At 36.4% G+C, this 20,312-nt stretch overlaps 1 protein-coding gene across 5 annotated transcripts in view; it reads right to left on the reverse strand.

Annotated features, from left to right (window-relative positions):
- Nucleotides 1–20,312, reverse strand: part of TLE1 (TLE family member 1, transcriptional corepressor) — a 78,806-nt gene that overhangs the window by 49,674 nt on the left and 8,820 nt on the right. For 4 of the 5 annotated variants that reach the window (XM_031557324.1, XM_031557325.1, XM_019610529.2 and 1 more), the window contains 2 exons: nt 10,756–10,818; nt 9,745–9,849 (listed from right to left, as the gene is read on the reverse strand). In XM_031557324.1, the coding sequence (XP_031413184.1) occupies nt 9,745–9,849; nt 10,756–10,818 (168 nt within the window). Of the gene's footprint in view, nt 1–9,744; nt 9,850–10,755; nt 10,819–17,778; nt 17,883–20,312 lie in introns of all 5 variants that reach the window. The other variant, XM_019610530.2, reaches the window with a different exon arrangement.

The raw sequence follows: 20,312 nt of genomic DNA on the forward strand, positions 1-20,312 counted from the left end.
AAAAACAAACAGAAAACAACACATCATTCACATTCACAACAGCGTAACTATAAGAGTACTCTCATTTGACACCCTAACCCATCAATTCATTACTTGCATTTAAATTAGTTGTTTTAGAAGAGCTAGCAGGTGAGAACATTTTGAACGATGACAAAACTTTCCTTTAAGAATATACTCACATTCTTCCTTACAAGTATGAGGAGACTCATACACAAGCATATTCAGACAACACTATCCAGCATGGATTGCTTACTTATAGCTCTATTTTCTAACTTCAGTGGTGGTGTGTTTCCTCTTCTCTGCTTTTGGATGTTTCCTTTTCTTTAATATTATCAACCATTAGACAAACTGATTATAAGATGTGTTAACAGTCCTTTTAAGATCTTAGAGTCATTAAGGTTGAAAAGACCACTAGGACTACCTAAATCAGCTGCTTACCCAACACCATCATGCCCTCTAAATTCCATGTCCCTCAGTGGAACATCTACACTTCTCTTGAAAATCTCCAGGGACAATGGACTCGATCACATCCCCAGATAGCCTGTTTCAAAGCCTTATCACTTTGAGAAGAATTTTTACCTAATATCCAACCTGAAGATCAACAAGAGGAAGTAAAAAGTCCTGCATCTAGCCTCAAGCACACATACATGCTGGAAGCCACGCAGCTCAAAAGCAGCTCTGCAGAAAAAGTCTCAGGGATTCTGGTAGACACCACACTGAACATATCCAGCAGTGTGCTCTCGACATGGAGAAGGTTAATGATAATTCTGTCTGTACTACGCAAACTATAATCAGCAGGTCCAGGGAGGTAACACTTGCCTTCTTCTCAGCACTGGTGATGACAAAATTGTAGTGCTGTATCCGGTTCGCAATGCAAAAGGAGTCTGGATCTACTGCAAAAAGTCCAATGAACGGTCATGAAGATGACAAAGGTGACTATCCTAGAGAAAAGGCTCAGGAGGATCTCACCAAGACATCCTATCCCTCTTCTAAAGGTTCAGATTTAATTTTGACAGATAGGAAGCTATGTTACACAATGGTAAACAAACTTGAAAGTGCCCGCTACAGCATCTCTAGCCTGTGAGCCAATTATGTAAACAAGTCACAGTGACTATGATAAGAGAAGAAAAGGTCTCCTCACAACAAAGAAAGCATCTTCAGCAAGTCTCTTCCATCTATATATAACATGAAATGTCACTTTGGTATAGAGACTTAAGTCAGGACAGATTGGCAAAATCTATGCAAAAACATTTCAGACAAAATTTGTGTGACAGTGGCATAACTATTTTAAGACCAGACTGTTTCATGGGGAAAAAAAATCTTTTTTCTTTTTCACATTTACTACAGAAAATGCCTAGAAAATGTCTGAGTATTACCACTCATCTTCAATTCCATTCTAAAATCAAACATTTTACTGAGTAGACGATAGATGTCAGAAAGCAAATATCAAAGTACAAAAAAAGATGAATACTCAAGTTTCTTTCTTTGTCACTATTTTCTATTACAGGAATTTGTTATAAACTGTCAGACTTCTGAATAATCTCAGAAAATTTTCACAGTTCCTAGTTCCACTTTTTCAAATAACTCAAAGTATACTAATAAATTTCCACTGCACATCTTACCAAGTTTTTTGAAACAGTACAAGGCTGTACAAATTGCCTCACACAGAACAGAAAATGCAAGATATATTAGCATAAAGGTTGCTTCCCCCACCACGCACTCCCCAGTCTTTTTTTCCCCCCTCACAAATTAACTTCATCTAAGATCACTGAAGTAAGGCTGAGAAGTTGTATTTCACTGCTCTGCTCATAGAGAAACTTCAAGCACACTAATAAACTCAGACTTTCTGCCACCTTTATCTATATATGAAACGCAGAGAAAAGCAGATACAAAATATCATGTAAAAAGCACTCTAGTACTGTAAAAAAAATATTAAGTATACGATTTTGTGTTATTTCTGTTTTCCTTTCTTAAATCCTCCTATACCCCATGACCTGACTCCCTCTTCCTTTGGTGTTATATCCTTCCTTTTCAGGATTCCTTTTCATCTCACTGCTATGGGATTCTAATTGAAAAATCATATCTCTTCTCCTATTTGTTCTTGGGAAATTTTAAATAGGAAAAGCGAGATTGATTTCAAATGCTTCAGGAAGAAAAACCAACCAACTATACAACGGTGCTCTAACTACAATTTTACACCAATGCATAGTTGCACCTTTGCAAAATATATTTCTTCTACAGATTTGTACTGCACAGCTTTGCCAAGAAATACTGAACATGGTCAACTCTAGAGCCTGTTTCTTCTTCCTTTTGTATAGAGATCAAAATACATCCTTTAATCTCCCTGAAGTAAAGAAAGCTAACAAGCATAACTCCCCATATGCTTCCTCTGTAAGGTTAAAAGTTATTTTTGATGAAAAGGAAAAAAAAAAACTACTTGCAGTCAAAAAGCTGTCAGACAACTTCTCTGAGACAATAATACATACCTGTTGATTAGTACTGTATTTCAGAAGAAAAACTGTTCCATGGAAAAATTAAAACATACATGAGAAGACAGATCCTTACTTGGGGCAAACAGGCCATTCATGTATATAGCTTACCTCTAAAGAACTGGCAAAATGGAACTGGGAGAGCAATTCTCAATAGGCCAAAGTAGTTACATTGAAATCTGAACTTAAGTAGCAAAACTCTAAATTCAGTTGTCCACTAAAATAACTGAAACACTTTTTGAGAGCTCCTTAAAACCATTAACAGGTATGAAATATGTATTCCAGTAGATATCTTATAATACATTCTGTATTTCATGAAGAATTCAGTCTTTTCCTTATTTAAAAAAAAAACATCTAATCACAAGAAAGGCTTGGCTTGCTATCAATTCAAGTATTGTAGTCATTACCAGCCTATCTACAAGTACACACAAAGTATTCCTGTGAAATCACAAGATCCCATTTTTAATACAGTAGTTAGTCCATAAGAACAGACAAACAGCTTTTCAGTGCTCTGTAATATAATGCAAATAGAAAATACAAAAATAATTTAAAAGGCCAGCTTGTTAACCATTAATTTGTTCCCACATCACTGTTACACTCCTGAAGAGAAAGAGATACTTTATCTTTTCCTTAGCTCTATGCTGATCAACAATTATAATATTTGCTGTGCTTTTCAGTCTCACTTCTAACAGCTAGCCTTCTCTGCCTTTCCTTCTAGCATTTTAGAGAACAAGTCCAAGCACCAGAATTAAAAAGATAAAGAGATACACTTCAGGGCTCTTCAAAAAGATTACTTTTGGAATGACAGATGTGGGTGGACCCACCCAAATGGATTTGTTACCACAGCCAGTGAAAAGTCAGCTCTTTTTCTAAAATCATCATCAATTAGCCATTTAAGAAAATTCTGTGATAATTATAAATTGCATAATTTTTAACATCCCAATGACACAGAGGGAATAAGCATATAGCCCTGCCAGAATGACTATCCCTTTCACAAGAGCAAACCTGCATTAGCAGCCTAGCTGTTCTGGGTAGCCACTGTAGCTTGTTCCATGCTGGGAGGGCTCTGAAGTAAGGACATAGGATCCTGCCAGCAGATGGAATTCTTCCAGTTCAGCAGCATCTTCTCTCCAGGGTGCATTAGCACTCCATTGGTGCAGCTGCATCCATACAAGGGCTTTTGAGAACAGAAGAGGTTCTCAATACTGCTTTCATGGAGGAGGGAAGTAAACAAGCCCAGAACTCCTCTCATAACAAGTACAGACCCATAGAAGACTGTTCATGCTTCTATCCAGCAAAATAGCAAGATCAAAAAAATGAAGCTCTTTTGCTACCTAGCATAGTCTTATATGTATAGGCACACACACACACGTTATTTTAAATATTTGTGTATGCAATTATGTAATTATAAAATTATAGAAATTCCTGTGTGTATTTATTATATGTAAACTTTTCCAGTGATAGCAATTCTTCTGAAAATGTTTATGAAGAGTCTGGAATAATAACAGATCCTCTCCCAAGCGGTTTATAACAAAAGCTAAAAATAAGTCACAGAAGATCAAGTTGTAAAGACCCTGCACTAATAATGATTCTTTTCCCCCTTAGGCAAACTGCAAAAGTTAGTACTAGAGAATAAAGAACAGAACAGTGGATGAATGAGAAGTTTTTACAAGGACTGTTCTGAAAATAATGCCTCTTATTTTATTATGTTGGTCCATTATGTCAGAGGTGGATGTCGGTGGCATGGCAGTAGAGGCTGAGCATTCCCGCCAATATTCCATTACATTTTGTTATTATACAAGCAGAAGGGCAGTCTAACAAAGTGGCGTCAGGTAATAAAGCGTGTACAAAGCGAAGGTGTGTCACTGAATCCCTCCCTGGAGAAAAAAATGGCACCCACTGACGTTCAATGATACTTGCTGAACATTTGTGGAGACTAAGTAGTGGATGTGAGCATACTAACATACTAGTGGTACAGTGGCAACAGTGACATGAAAGACAAGCCATGCTCCACATGGCCATGCACACTTTTACAAGCACAGCATGCAGGCTCTTACTCATCATTGGCAAAAATGCAGAGCTAACGGTGATGGCTATGTTGAAAAGCATGTTTTGTAGCTGAGAATTTGCTCTGCCAAATACTGTTACTGTGCTCTTTACATCTGTTATAGTTTCCATGGAAATAAACAGGAGGCATTACTTTCAGAGAGATCTACTAGAGAGCTGATGCCACAGGGTATCGTGGGCTAGAAGGATAGACGAAGAGTATAAAAAAGAAAAGTCTTTGTGGAGGAAGACATGTCTCTGACCTATCAATTCTGAAGGAAAGCAACAAATTCAAAATTGCAGTAAAAAAAAAAAAAAACACACTCAGAAGATAACCTTAAATCTCTACCTTCAGATCCAGGTAAGGCAACGGCTGTTTTCCTGAAAAAAGTTATTTTCTTCTCACTGCTGTCAGTATTAAGTAAGAGAAGACAGGCTTTTTTTTTTCTTTTTAAATCTTTAAATCAGACAAGTACATATTTCTTGTTATGAAAACTCACATGCAAAACTTAAGTCTCTAGAATGAAGCTGTCAACACACATTGCTTCTGGCTTGGAGAAACTGCCAACATTTTTTTTTTTTTCTGGAGGCAACCCACTATAGTAATAGTTCCCACTGTTACTCACTTTCTAAACTCAAATCTATGTATTTGCATTTTTAGTTACCAGTAGCATGTCACTGCCATCCAAATACATTTGCATACTTTAGCATTCTGATGACAAACTGCTGTAATGAGCCATAACTTTGCCACATTTTCAGTAGTTCCTAAAGTTATCCTAACCATCCATGCTAGTCCCTCATTCAAGAACAAAATCAAGCCTTCCCTTCTTCTTGAGCCAGTCCTCCTCAAGATCCCTGCCTCTACTGTCTGCATCTTTCTTCCAAGAAAAATATAGTGAGTTGGTGTTTAACTTCTAATGTTTAATACTTAAGTGCTGAGGTTCTTGAAGATAGAGTATACGTGTACAGTTTCCTGCTCGTACTGGCTCTGCCTCTGTCAGCCACTCAGTTTTATTTTGCTGCAAAGTCCCCCCAGAACAGAACTTTCCCCTCTGACTTCACCTATTACAATAGCATTTGCTTCTCCTTCTCCTAAGAACTACATTCTTAGTTCTTTTTATATCTGTATGCTTCATTCACTCATTGCTTCTCTCTCCAACTCCAAAGTAGTCGAACTTATAGCCCTCTATCATTCAGTATGTAACCTCAAGATCTCATTTTATTTAATTTAAAGCAACTATACAGTTTCCCCTCCCCTTGAGGCATAATGCAGATCATGGCTGAGGAGGATCTGAAGTAATGCTACAGCTGCTTAGTTCTTCCCTTGCACTAAGTTCAGCATTCATTTCTGCTCTAGTCTGTATTTCTATTTTATAATGAAACATACAGCCTAGTTATTTATAGGCTTTCTAAGGATTAACTACACACTCATAAGAATAAACCCTCAAGAGGTTAACCTCATCCTCTTAAGCTTCACACACTACAATCCCAGAGATAGCTGGCAACCACAGCCAAGAGAGGAAAAAATAATCCTGCATCTTGCTAATCCTTTAGCCAATCACCACATGCAACAGTGAAGGGACCTCAAAGAGACCTATAACTCAATTAGTCTCAAGAGTACTGTCAGTCCAGAAGGTATTTATTTCACAGAACCATTAGCAACCCACCTCAAAACTCAAAGACAGTGCATCTAAAATGCAATACTAGAAAATATTCCAGCTTTCTCCTTATATTTCTCATTTCAGATATTTGCATAATATTCTACTTTGAAATTGTTCCAGTTAAAGTAGAAAAATTTAACACATTTGCATTGTTTGCATCTAGTAGACAGATCAATAACAACCATCCTTTACCCTTCCCAGCATGAACCTTTCCAAGCCATCATATCTGTGAAAAAAAATCCCTTCGAGTTAAACCATGATTACCTAATTAACTCTTTCATATTATGATCTGTATTCTCCCTTAACCCTTTTTGCAACTACAGCAGTTACAGGTGTACCTTTAAGCCAAAGTGGTTTTGTGTTGTGCTGTTGTGGTACTGTTTTTCTCCCCCCCTGTTATTCAACTACCTAGTAAACCTGCTACTTTTTTCAACTTCAAATACAACAAATATTAAACAGCATGATTTACAAAATATATGTATATACAAGGTTTTTTGTTGTTTTTGTTTGTGGTCTTTTTTTTTTTTTAAGTTTACACTACTATACAGCTAGCTGGAAAGTAAAGCCTTCAAGAACATGCAGGAAAAGCATGAGGCCAAAGATATAAACATTTAGACCAAAATATCATTCCCACAAGTTCTAATCAACCCAGAGGTTTAGCACTCATAAGCTAAACAAAACCAACTGCATTACTCTCTTTTTTTTCTGATGTGTCAATTTGTTGTTTCTTTTTTTTTTTTATTTTAGATATATCCTTAATATACACTGACTCAAAAATGTGACTTCTGACTTCCCAAATTCTCCAAAAGGAATCTGACCAGTCCATGAGGAAAACAGTCCCTAACCTCAGTTTGTCCTCTAACAGCATTCTATTTTTTCCAACTAGAAAGACAGTTATAAAATAAAGATGACATGAAAAAAAACTAAATTAGGAAAATATTGTCACTAATTAAAGGCTTTGCTATCTTCTAGAATTCAAACAGAGCCCAGCAGCAACAAGAACTGTGTTTTGCTCTAATTTAGGCAAGCTAACTGGGAAACTCTTGAATTGCTTAGTACCAGAAAACAATGGTCTTGTAAGACAAAAATGAAGAAGGAAAAAGTTAAACACAAACAAAAATGCAAATTTTACCTAGTCAGGAGAAACTATCCAAGTGGACACCAGCTACAGAAGTTCAGCATTCTTTCTATTCTAAAAATTGACTATATGCAACTATCCTCAGTAGTATAATCCCAGAGGGTACTCAGTCATCTTCTGTTACAGAATGCTACAGCCTATTTGCATTCTGAAAGAAGTTCCATGATCTTTCATGCTCATAATAGACGTCTAAACCGTTACATTACTATTTCTTTTCTCATCTTGAAAGACATTGCACTTTAACAGCATGGCCCTTCCATTGTTGTTTACACTAAGTCAGGCCCCTAAACAATAGTGACAGCTGCTATCAGACCAGGCCATGCTTACTTCCAGTGCAGCTGCTTTGTGTAGGAACAGACAGGTTTCTGATGTTTCCTCCCCTCTGGGGAGAGGGCTTGACACACTGCATGCTCAGTGAGGGAGAGCAAAGGTCCACTGAATTGTCAACCCAATTTTATGCTATTTGGATTTTTCAGGATGCACACAGCCCCTTTCAAGCAAAATCAAGCATATGTCAAGAGCATGAAACTTATTGTGCAGCACAAGATAATTACTGACCACATAAGCCTGTAAAAGATCATCGTGACACGCATTTAATTTTAGTAAAATGCATAGGCATACATAGATACAGCCAAAGAAATGTACCCAATGTGATCACTTTACTCAGTTTTGTGCTGATATGGCATCACCCAGAAGTCTTTCAGAAGACACAGTGAAGTGTTTACTCTGATAAATCTCAGTCTATTTAAAAGTGAAAAAGCTGAGAGTTATACTCCTATTAATTGTGTATGGTACTTGGAGATCCCTATTACTTTAAAAACACTATTTCATGCAGATTTAAAAAGAGGTAAATGACATCAAGATATAAGATTTGGTTTGGCTAGGCAGCACTACTTTAAGTTCAGTAGAATTGTTTTTAAACATACTTTTGATGCATACTTCCATTTACTGCATATAATATTCTTTAAAAGTAGCTCATTAAAAAGAGCTTTCAATTCAATTTTCATTGTAAAGAACTCATTTTAAAAAAATGCAAGAAAGTACAGTTCTCTAATCTTTGCTAATCAAATATCACAGATGTACATGTGCTGTATGAATGCCTGATTTGATCTTTGAAATAAAGTAATTCATTACACAAGCAAAAGAACAGAGGAGATTGTGACAAATACAGATGTAATTGCGTGGGTTTTTAGAATGTGATTAGCAAATCAACAAACAGTCTAATTTTATATGAAGGTGAAAAAACAGCTCAGATTTGAAAGGTAGGGGTATGTTTATGCAAAGCTAATCTGTCAAGTGTATTAAAGCAGCTTGAATAAAATTTAAGCTGAAAATCCACTGAAGCTCCCCATTTCAGGGAGGAAAAGCTATTAAGACGAAATGAAGGTCACCCTCCCAGTTTATTTCACCTAATTGACTGCCAATAGCTTACCACAGACAAACCAACTGCAGATCTGCAATTGAGAAACTGATGAAAGGAGAGTTTTCAAGCTGAGGCTCATTCTTTTAATCCTCCCTTGCTCTTATTTTTTTTTTCTTCCATCTCCAGTTGGGATGTAATTTTAAACACAGATGGATTAACTGGTTCCATTGTCTGTAGACGTCACTGGACTATGGCACTGTTAATCCATACAGCAGCATGTCTAATTATCATTACAAAGTGTCTGAGGGAACCATAAAGACCAGCAGGGCATCTTCTCACAAGCAATTAACATAAATTGATAAATGAGTAATTTGAATCTGCTCAGGGCGCACACATGAATAAAATCAGAAAGGACGGCTTCTTGTTTCCGCTACTTCTTTCACTTAGTCTGGAAGGGCAGAAAACATGAGAAATATTCTAGACTTAGCTGAGGGGAAATGAACTCACGCAGTGGAAGGAATTTATGGTTCAGAAAGTTCATTAACACAAAACAAATGACTTGTGATTGACAATCAGTCACAAGCAATTAGCATTAACTTATTTCAGAATATTGAGAAGCACAAACTTGGTGAAAGGCTTTTAGAGCCTCGTGTCAGTCAATTAATACTACTTCAAAGGCAAGTGAAGTTTCCTTTCAGTAGCTTGCTAATTTAAAATATGAAAGATTCACAAGAAGGCAAAAGAAAGATGAATGAATAGTTGTACAAGCTGTAGGGACTGAAAGAATGAGGCAAAGGTAACTACCTCAACTGACATACAATACTTAGAATTAAACAAGCAACTGTCCTAATCACTGCATTTCTTGCAGTAAAAGTTGTTCCACACATTATTCTAAGCAAACTATTAACTTTATCCCTACTAAAATCTGTGTAAGAAAATCAAACATACTTGTGCAACACTGAGCATCAAAACAGTGTTAGATGTCAAAACATTAGGCTTATTTTAAAAACAGTAAAGCAATAATATATGAAAGCAAGTTATACACACTGTAGGAGGTAGACCTGGAAGGCCACGTACCCCGATGATGGCATTCAGTTCAGCCATGGTCACTTGTTTGGCACGTTCTACAGCTTGAGCCACTTGCTGCTGATGCTATTAAAAGAAGAAAGGGTATAAGGAGGAATTTGTGCACGAAATAAAACCAGGAACAAAAATATCTGAACAAGCAGTTTCTCTGGTGAAGCTGAAGCTATTTGCAAGATACATTTCTCATCCTTTCCATCAAAAGCAGATGACAGCCCTGAAGGTAGCCAATTCATCTCTTTCCCAGTGCCACTTCAAAATTAATTTTCTGAAAAATGAATAATCAATGTCTAATAGAGTTGGCAGGACAATCACATCAGCTTCATACTAGAAGTAATTTCAACATTTATATACTGTGTCACCACAGCAAAACCTACAGAAACCTTAAACGGGAAGAATAAATGCTTATTCTGAATCCTAACGAACTACAAAAACTCTGTAAACTGTAGAATTTGAAAAGGTATACCCAAAATAACATCCCTCAACACATAACAGCAGTTGACTACACTATGCTACAACCACAGTCATTCAGAATAGATGCAGATCTGTAACCTTAAACATTTTGCATTTGAGCTAACTACTCAGTTTTTACACTAGATTTTGATACAAATGATGTAGACAATGAGCATACTTATTTTCAGTGGATGAACATTTGACTACTGAATATCAAATAAGTAATCACCAGAATCAGAAATGAAAGCATTTTGTTGCATTGATTTTTTTTATTAAAAAAAAAAATAATAATAAAGAAACACCATACTTCCCCTCTCCTCTGGGAATCAAAAAGGCTGAGCCACTGTCAGTAGTTTGAACTCAGATTTGTTAAACCAAATTAGCAGGGGGTTTGCACACTTCAGCTATAACAGATGTTCCTTGCACTTGTGCATTGTGATAAAATTAACATCTTAAAACCAGCTAATTTGCAAACAGAAAAGCAACATAATTGCACTTTAACAGCTGAACAGTTTTACTTACTTCCTGAGACAAAAATGGGATGACTTGTGCACAAATTGTATTCAATCTCTTGGCGATTTCTGTCTATGGAGGAAAAATAAGCATTTTGATTAAAATCGTATTTTCTGCTAGTTCCCACATATCAGCTACTGTACAGGATCGTAGTAGGTTAATACTGTGGATAAATAACATAGCAATCCATGTCTTCATGCCAGTACAAATACTAATAGTTAATATTTAAGCCTAAATGAGGACAGAGATATAGTTAGTTACTCTGGGCCATCTGCTATGTCTAAAGCACCTAATCTGTATACACATTTAAGCACAAATCTGGTCCTTGTACATAGCTAATTAACAAGTACAGCATTTTTGAAAAACATTAAGTCCACAATAAAGCCTTTTAAAACTAAGATTTATTGTTACTCAAATTACCAAGCAGCCTAACATGGAGGTGACAGGCATGCAAGGAGAATGTTTCTTTCATGATCAATTTTTTCTGCCAATTACAAGGCAATCTTAGTTTTGTTGACAGAAAGAAAACTACAGGAATACAAAATACTAAAAGAGAAGCAATGAAGAATGGGTAAGAAAGATATAGGCTTCTAAAACATTCTTACTAAGTATGAATTAAAGTAAGGACATCAGGGGGAAAAGAAAAAAGTAGTCAGTAACAATAAATCAGTGAAACCACATTTAGCAGGAGAACAATAAACCCGTGTAGGAACAGAGCTGTGCTAAGGGCAGCACAGAACCACTCTAACAAGTTGCTATCACTAAGACATATACAGTTTTCCTTATTTTTCTGTTTTGTTTTAGGATACTAATGGGGAAAATCACTGCTGAGAATTGTCAGCCAAATTACATGCCAAAACCTGAACAAAGAGAAACTCAAGCAAGTCAGATGAAAACATTGCTAACTTATCTGCTGAGCCTTTGCTCCAAGCCTTCCCATCACCCCACATTTCTTACAAAAACACAGAGATGTGCTGATGCTTACACGTCAGACAATCAGCAATTAGAAAACAAAAGCCCCACAGTGCTTCTGTGTCTCGAGAAACACGTGACTTGAAATCTAAGTGCAGCAGGCAAGCTTTAACACCTCTTTTCCCATCAGATAGACTTCTAAAACTCCTCTCTCTGATGTAAGCTGAAATATTCCACTTGACCTACATCACTTCTTGGCAGGTCCACATGCCCAGTGGATCTCCTGAACACTTCAGAGATCATTTCTTTCTAGGCAGAGTGGCTTCCTCGTGCATGGGCAAAGAAGAAACAGCCACTTTCTCTCCCCACAACAATGCAAATAGGTCTCTAACAGAAATATCCATCTTCTTACACAAGACCAAACAACAAGCAGCTTTGGTCCATATGTTTTGTTGGTCTATGAGCATAAACTATGAATCATTCCGTTCACAGGTAATAGATAAACTACCACCAAAAATAATATAAAGGGGTTATCAGCATGTCCAAGCTATTGACAGATATGTTGGTAGCTTAAGTCTCTCAAGGAAAAAAAAAGTGTATGATTGTGACAATTTGCTATTAAAAGGCTTAAAGAACACAGATAGTAAGCAATGAAGACTGCCACTTAGCAACCTTACTGTTTGAAATGAGGTGGTTCATTTCCAATAAGATAGACCTAGACCAACAGGACTAGCTTTGTTTTCAAAAGCTAAGGTGAACTGTAGCAGGTTTTAAGTGGGAAAATAAATAAAGTTGGACAGAAGTAATTTGGTTTATCCTAAAAATTTGTTTCAGACTGCATGAGCCACACAAGAGTCTCTCTATTCCATAATTTTGAAAAGTAACTTGATTGTAGCTGTGAAAAGTCTATTTTGAGTACAGTCTAGAAAGCATGCAAGTCATATACATTATTGGTTTTCTCACAAGGTCCCAAGCATCTAAGCTTCACTATAATGGTGTAAATACAGAACTACACACATAACATCAGGTGCTAGTTACCAGTCCCAAGGCACAACAGTTATACTTTTAAAATTATTCCTTTTCTCTAATAATCCTATCAAAAAGGATCAAACAAGCCTGGAAGAGAAAAAAGGCACATAATTCATCTGAATTACGCACAAGACAGAAAGGAAGAACTACATTTGCCTCCATTCTGCATCGTAATGTTCATCAGAGATTGTCTGTTTATTGAAAAATTAGTGTTGAACCCAGAAAGAGGTAAAGCCTTTCCTCAATTAATCTTATTTTAAAGTGATTGTGTCATACTACAAATAATTAACTGAAAAGTGACACTGAAATAAAGTATCCTTCTGAACCACAGAATGGCTTGGGTTGGAAGGAACATCAGAGATCATCTAGCTCCAAGCCCCTGCCTTGGGCAAAGTCGCCAACCACTAGATCAGATTGCCCAGAAACCCAACAAGACCAGCCTTGAATGCTTTCAGGGAGGAGCATCCACAGCTTCTCTGGGCAACCTGTTCCAGTGCCTCACTACCATCTGAAGGGAAAAATTTCCTCCTAACACCTTCTGAAGCAAGGCATCATTACATATAAAAAGCATCCCCTATTCATCCACAGTTGTTGGTAAATTTAAGCATACAAATCATAAACAAGTACTTGTTTAAAGATGTGCTGCTACTGCTACAAGAGCCATGTAATAAGCATTCACTCTGGAAGAAAACTAAAACTCTCTATTCCACACCTCATAACCAAAATCTGCTTGTTTTTAAAAGCAGTCTGCATACTGGCACTCTTTCCCACACACTATTAAAGTACCTAAAATTATTTATCTACTAGCAGATCTCTACAGCTTCTTAAAAAAAAAAAACTCAAATAACTAATAAAAAGTACTTTTACTGATGTTTTTAAAATATCTGTACTATAATGAATTACTTAAACTAGGTATTCCAGCACAATTCACTTAATCTTCATCATCAAGAACTGTAAGAAGTTTTTTTCAGCAATGAGAAAAAGAAAGTTGCATAGATTTAAATACAAATCAGGTTTTAAAAATGAACTTTCAGCATTCAAGATGGAATAAATTTGAATAGGTGTATTTATATAGATAGATAGATAGATACACACACACAAACTCCCAAAAAACTTTTTTGAATGAGTCGGTCAAGACAGAACATAAGTAATTGCTGACATTAAAGCAAGCTATAATTTTCTAAATTAGGGCTCATACACCTAACAGTTTAAAAATACTTACCAGTTACTTTCAGAGGCTTCGCAGTATAACATACCTATTATCTAATTGCTGATCTTGAGTCGTATAGAACAGTCAGAGGAATGAGTAAACAAAGAAAATTCTGCAGAAAGTTGCGTGGAGCAGAGACAAACATATCTAATTGCACATGTTCTTCAGCTCTTTGCTAAAGCAGATTATAGAAACCCAAATCTCTCATGAAAGCCCTCCTAGCTCTACAGCAGCTCTTAGCAAAGCAACTGAAGAGCCCTTAATTGTTTGTGTCCTTAATGCAGTACCTCTTGAATACATTCATTTTTAACAGAGTGCTCGAGTGTGAGACCTACCAAAGAATGACAAAACTACATCATTCACTGGTTCTTGCTGTTGCAATGATTGTCTTTTGATTTATTTGCAAATGACAAGCTTGTCAGACCTCTGACTGAAATGCCACCCTCCCTTCTGAAGTATCATTAAAAATTAACATGAAGGAATTCAGCTCCGCTTCGTAAAATTAGGTTGAGCCTTATTTTTGGCTTTACTCATCCAGTTTTTTGCCTTCATTCCACATCATTAAGGACTCATTAAGGTCAAAACACTTGCTTTGACCTTACACTGCCAAACTCAAGTGTCTGTACTTAGATGTGTCACCTGCTAAAATGAATTCCTAACATAATGACATAGAACCAAGCAGCCAGGCTAGTAACTAAATATAATATTTACTTAAGTATCAAAGTGTTTTCCTGTACAGCAGTCTACTTCAGATCATTTAGTGTTTTGACACCCTGTACATTACAAAAGCACCATGTAAGATACTTAACACAATATCTTTAGCAAATACAGATTTTTGCACTGGTATGGAAAGAAGCAAGTGCCCTATTTCTACTTGGATTTCTCACTACACGTAACACATATTTCACCACTCATAAAAGAAGCCCTAGCCAGTAAGAGTCAGTACCCTCACTTCTGAATGAAAAAATACAACTTTCACCTGAGGAAAATTAGTTTATCATTGATCAGATTCAGAGTTTCCAACAACAGCTGTGGTTTTGCTCCAGTCAGCGCTTCCCGTATTTGTCAGAGCAAGGACTAGCTATAGCAACTACAGTAATCTAAAGCAGAAATTAAATCTTAGAAGACATTATTATGACAATCAGTTGTATTATGACAAATGTTTATTTATTAATTTCGAGACTGCACATAGCTGTCCAGGCCTACATTACCAAACAATGCTAAGATAAAATAGTCGATGGAAGCTCATTTTTTCTTGCAGATTGCATTTTCTATAGCCAAAAGTTAGATTGGTGTTTGAAGTACTCCATCACCATTTCTTAAGTATCTACGCTTTCATTACATTTTTTCTCACTTCAATTATTTCAAATCAATTTAAAAAAAAACAAAAACAAAAACACATTTGTCAACAAATTTGGAGGAGGACAGCTTAGGAGAAATGTTGAGAAAGCATCAGGAAAGGAAACTAAATAAAAGCAACATATGAAAACCCAGGGTTGCTGTGATAATGAAAAAGTAAGTCCTAATGCATTCAAACAAGTCAACCTGCCTTTAATGCACAGAAAAGAATATATAGTCAAATCATATTCACAAAAGGTTTACAAGTTAATTCTGAAGTATTATGCCTCCATTTACATTTTCAACACAGAGGAAGCCAAGCAAAATACTGAACTACTTCTGGAAGAAGGAAATGATTTCTTGATATTTATAGCATGTAACACAGCATTCCAACAGGGAGTAAAGGTTAATGTTGCATTTTTGGTCATTACTGAATTATTTGAGACAATCTGTAGTAGGGATGAGGAGAAAAATCAAAGACTGTGATGATGCAACTGACTTGATCTCAGACCAATTTTCATCCCCATATGTCTAAGAGGCACGTAGATAAAAGCCCTCTTTATGGGACATGCTTGGCCATTTTTAATTCCTGCTGCAAACCAGAAACCAGCTGAAAACTATCTCTATGAAGTCCTTTGATAAGAAACTGCAAGTGTACAATTTAGTCTTAAACTGTTAGTATCCATTTTTATTTTCATTTTTCTTACAGAAACACTAGAATAACCAGCACTAAAAGTGTAGCAGTTTTTATTCTTAATGTGATTCAGATCTTCAGAGACAACAAAAATTATACCTTTTCATAGAGCACATAAAAAAAAATTCACAACCAACCTTTCACAGAGCATAACTTTTAATTTTGCCACAGTAAAGCTTATGCAATTTCAAGAATGCATTGCTAACAATTTGGGGATGGGGAGGATGTTGGATGTGTGATTAAATCTCAAAATTTAAATATTCAAAAGTCTCAAATGATTAAGGCTAGCATTCTATGAACTTTGCTGTTCATGAGTTACTGAATTCACATTAAGCACTGAGAAATTAATGCCCTTTTGTTTAAAACAAATACACCACGATCTGTTTTGGCAACAGTTGCAAGAAGGAAGAAAAAAGGCAATATACCAATTAGAAGTTTAGGCCCCCATAATATATCAACGTCAAACAACAGTGTGTCAAGCTAAGATTCAATTCAGGTAAGTGCCACTGCCAAATTTTCTTGTTCCCAGGCGTGCTTTAAGATTATTTCATTGCTTAAAATTTAATTTGTTCCAACTCACGTCTCCATGACAACGTTGGCTAACCCCACAGATCATTTGGGTAATTGGATATCTTATCTTTGCTCTCAAATCGAATGATTTTGCTAGAATTGCAGCAGCCAATCAAATTTATTCGTCTCCTGAGTAACAGACTGGGAAGTAGCCACATTCATCTCCCCCTTACAGCATATTAACCACCATGCGACAAACTGTGGAAGTTGGCTTTCAAACTGTATTTTAAATTATAAACACTGTTATTACTAACATTCACACCAATGGGAGGAGGAAGGAAGGTTTACTCTCCACATATAGTTGAAATTCAATCTGACAAGCAGCAATGGGTAGCATTCACTTCAGAAACAAGAACAATCTCTGTATTTGGGGGATAAGCTGTCAGTTTAACATGACATATCATTAACATATACAGTTTTCCTTCTGCCCCACGTCTGTACTACTCATTTTAATCATAAAGTCAGCCGCCCACAAGATGATATTAAAATCCCAGAAGACTAGCATGAAAAATCTTTAGCTATGAAAAAACAAAACATTACCATATTGTAAGTGGGAGTGCAGAAAGAAAGAAGCAACAGAAATATTAACAGAACAAAAATTCAAATGACAAAGTTGCAGAATGACAGATAGTTTCCAAATGTGCACTTATTACCTAAATTACATTTATCTGAAGCCTCTTCAGATGTTACTGTATGTTACAGAAAGGTCGTGTTAATTTAAACATAAGCTGGATCTGATGCACAAGCCAACAGCTACACTTAGAAATATCCACTATAGCTTTGAACTTTATTCAACTGTAAAGTGACTGGATATATTTCAGATGTCTAATTTCAATCCTTTCTACTATAATAGAGCTGCTGTGCAGGTCTCATTGAACCACTGTAAACAACTGCCCATGCCACTTGCAGCTGTAAATTCTGTTGAACCTAAGTCAACTGGCAACAACAAAGCTGTTGTCAGGATGTTCAAGTGATCCTTTCACACATCTTCGCTATGTTAAGACTTTTCATAAACTTGGCTAAAATGGGCCATTATAACATTTCTCCCTTAATCCAACTTCAGTTCATCTTGCATTCATTCAAATTTTAATCCCACAGCTTCGTTTCCATGCCTAAGCTAACCTTAACACACAGAACTGCTTAAATCTCTGAAGCCAGAACAGAGCTTTAATTTACTTTCCAGTTGTTTTGGGGTACACACCATTCCCATTTACTCAGATTTCATGAGATGGAAAAGCAAGTCAGAGGCTGACTGATCCAAAAGAGAAAGTCTCACCACCTTCATTTCCAGAGGCACGCACTGATCACCTTATTCCAAAAGCACTCCTGGAGATGTTCAGAATCGTCCAACATCTCAGCTCACTAGTTGAGCAGAAAACATTTCTACAGGAAAAAGGAAAAGGACCAGCTTAGCAGATCAGCAAGTTAAGTAGACTAACAAGAAGCATCCACCAAGTAGCAGCTGTTCACAGGGAAGCACAGGAAGAACCTAACTGAAAGAAGAGAGGAACGGTAAGCCAGATAAGTTCCTCCCATCCCACACGTTCTTCATAATTGTCAAACATGTTTTGCATAATTACTGTTGGGGTGTTAAGAACTTAACTAACGCAAGAACAGCTGAGCAACACAGCACTATCTAAGGAAAAGGAAGAGACAAAAAGAAGTGTAAAAGAAGGGGACCATAAAAACAGAATAGCTATAACTGCTACACCTGACAGAAAGAAATCCCATTTCCTTGGTTTTTCATTTAGTTTAGAACACACTCCAAAAATCCTTCCTATTTTGCTCTTAATCCCATAAGCTACAACCAAGTTTTTTCACATATCCATAAAGCACTCACAGAGAGCCACTTTATTAGGATGGCCATAGAATGTCAGAGATAATACATAACTGTGGAAGTACCTAGAGCTATGTAGCTTTGAAAATGTAAGAGCATAATGTACCTCAAAACAAGCACAATACATTTAAAGTACTCAAGACATTATCAAAACTCTCAGTTGAGATTCAGTCCTTATCAACAATCAAGTAAGACTACAACAGCATTAGAATCTGATCTTGAGTAGAACAAAGAGTATGAAAACTGACAAAATAAGCAGTACCACATAACAAGACAAGGGATGGAAATATGGAGGAAAAAATACAATACACTACATTCACTGGGACTTCAGGAATAACTATCAAATTAAGCTGAGTTTAATCAAACACGTCACATGCACTTGTGCACTTCAAATTAATTTCATAGTTTTACAATATTTACTATATTCACACCTGAAATTCAAACACCTCAAGTCACTGAAACAACTTAAGGCCTTAGAGGGGTGCTCATATCAATGCTTCAGATGCTATCAGGTGATTCACTAATCAATACCAAGTTAGGAGGACTGACAAATTTTGTTAGCTGTTAGCAGAATTAGCTGCCACACTGAATTTGGAAGGAATAATGGTGCCTTTCACTGTGTAGGGAAAGTGAAATTTGGAAGTCTTTCAGCAAAATCTTGGAGATATGTCAATAAATTTCTTCCTTATTTTATTATGTTTTGTTTATATCCTTCTGCTCACAGGATACAGAAAGATGGTGAATATGCCACCTAGATTACATCTTGTAGACAAGAGCTGATTTAAACTGATCAGACAGGAAGTAATTTGAGATTGACAATCACAATACAGTTTATAGTTATTGGTACAAAGCAGAGTAATAAGGCTCTAAGACTTCTGAAATCAGATGTCAACTGCTTAAGTTCATCTTTACAGGATCTGTTATTGAAAGATAAAATGCATTATGGAAAGCTGATGAGCTTTTAAATGAAATAGTATTCAGGACATGCGTGAAAGTTAACACATGTGAGAGTGGAATAGGAAAGGACAGAGGAAGAAGGTAAGGACGAACTCTACCAAGAACCTATATCACAAGTTTCTAATTGAAGTGATGCAAACAAGGAAGCATGCAAAAAGAAAAACTATGCCAGATGAGGCAGTATAAATATATACAGCACAGGCACATAGTTACAAAATTATGTGCCATTACTAAGTTATGCAAAAACAAAGCTGGTGCTCAGCCATGTGACATACTAAGAAGAGAACAAAAAAGGTTCAATTAATTCACTTTCAGGAGGAAAGAGATAGTAAGAAGGCACCAATGCTGCTAGAAACTATTTTTATTTTATTTTTATTTTTTTAACTTTTTTTGCACCCACCTTAACTAAAAAACAAAAGTCTTCAACAAATAATTAATATAAATTACTAGCTACCTAAGGTCAACATTTCCTTTACTGTTTGAGTGCAAAGAACTCACTTTACTTGAATGCTCTGATCAAGTTAACCATGGCAACTGTAGTGTAGCAAGAGCATACTAGTGAATCCTGGGCTAGTGAAAACCTTGCAAAACCTGCAAATGTCAGGCAGAACTGACTTCTGATTCTCTGTGACAGAGAATGCATATCTAGGTATGCATACCTAGATAGGAGCAAAAAGTAAGGACACAAGAGGCCAGAAAAGCAATCAACCTCTCTGTCACAGAGAATCAGAAGTTGTTTTGCAGTACACTGCTAGTAAAAGGCTGCCACCACAGTCAACAATAAGCTAAGCAAGTCTTCTGTGCTACTCAGCACAGTGATTCCAACCCTGGAGTACTGTGCATATTTTGGGCACTGCTCTTCATTTGGGCAAAACCACTCAAAGAATGAACAATAGTCTGCAATAGGGCTGCAATAGTCCACAAAGAGCTTCTGGAAGGAAAAGGAACTATCGCCTTTTCCTATCCGTGAGACAAAAATGCACAGGGATAAAAAAAAAGAAAAAAAAAAGACTAAAACT

The sequence above is a fragment of the Meleagris gallopavo genome, chromosome Z, assembly GCF_000146605.3.
Source record: "Meleagris gallopavo isolate NT-WF06-2002-E0010 breed Aviagen turkey brand Nicholas breeding stock chromosome Z, Turkey_5.1, whole genome shotgun sequence".
Lineage (NCBI taxonomy): Eukaryota > Metazoa > Chordata > Aves > Galliformes > Phasianidae > Meleagris > Meleagris gallopavo.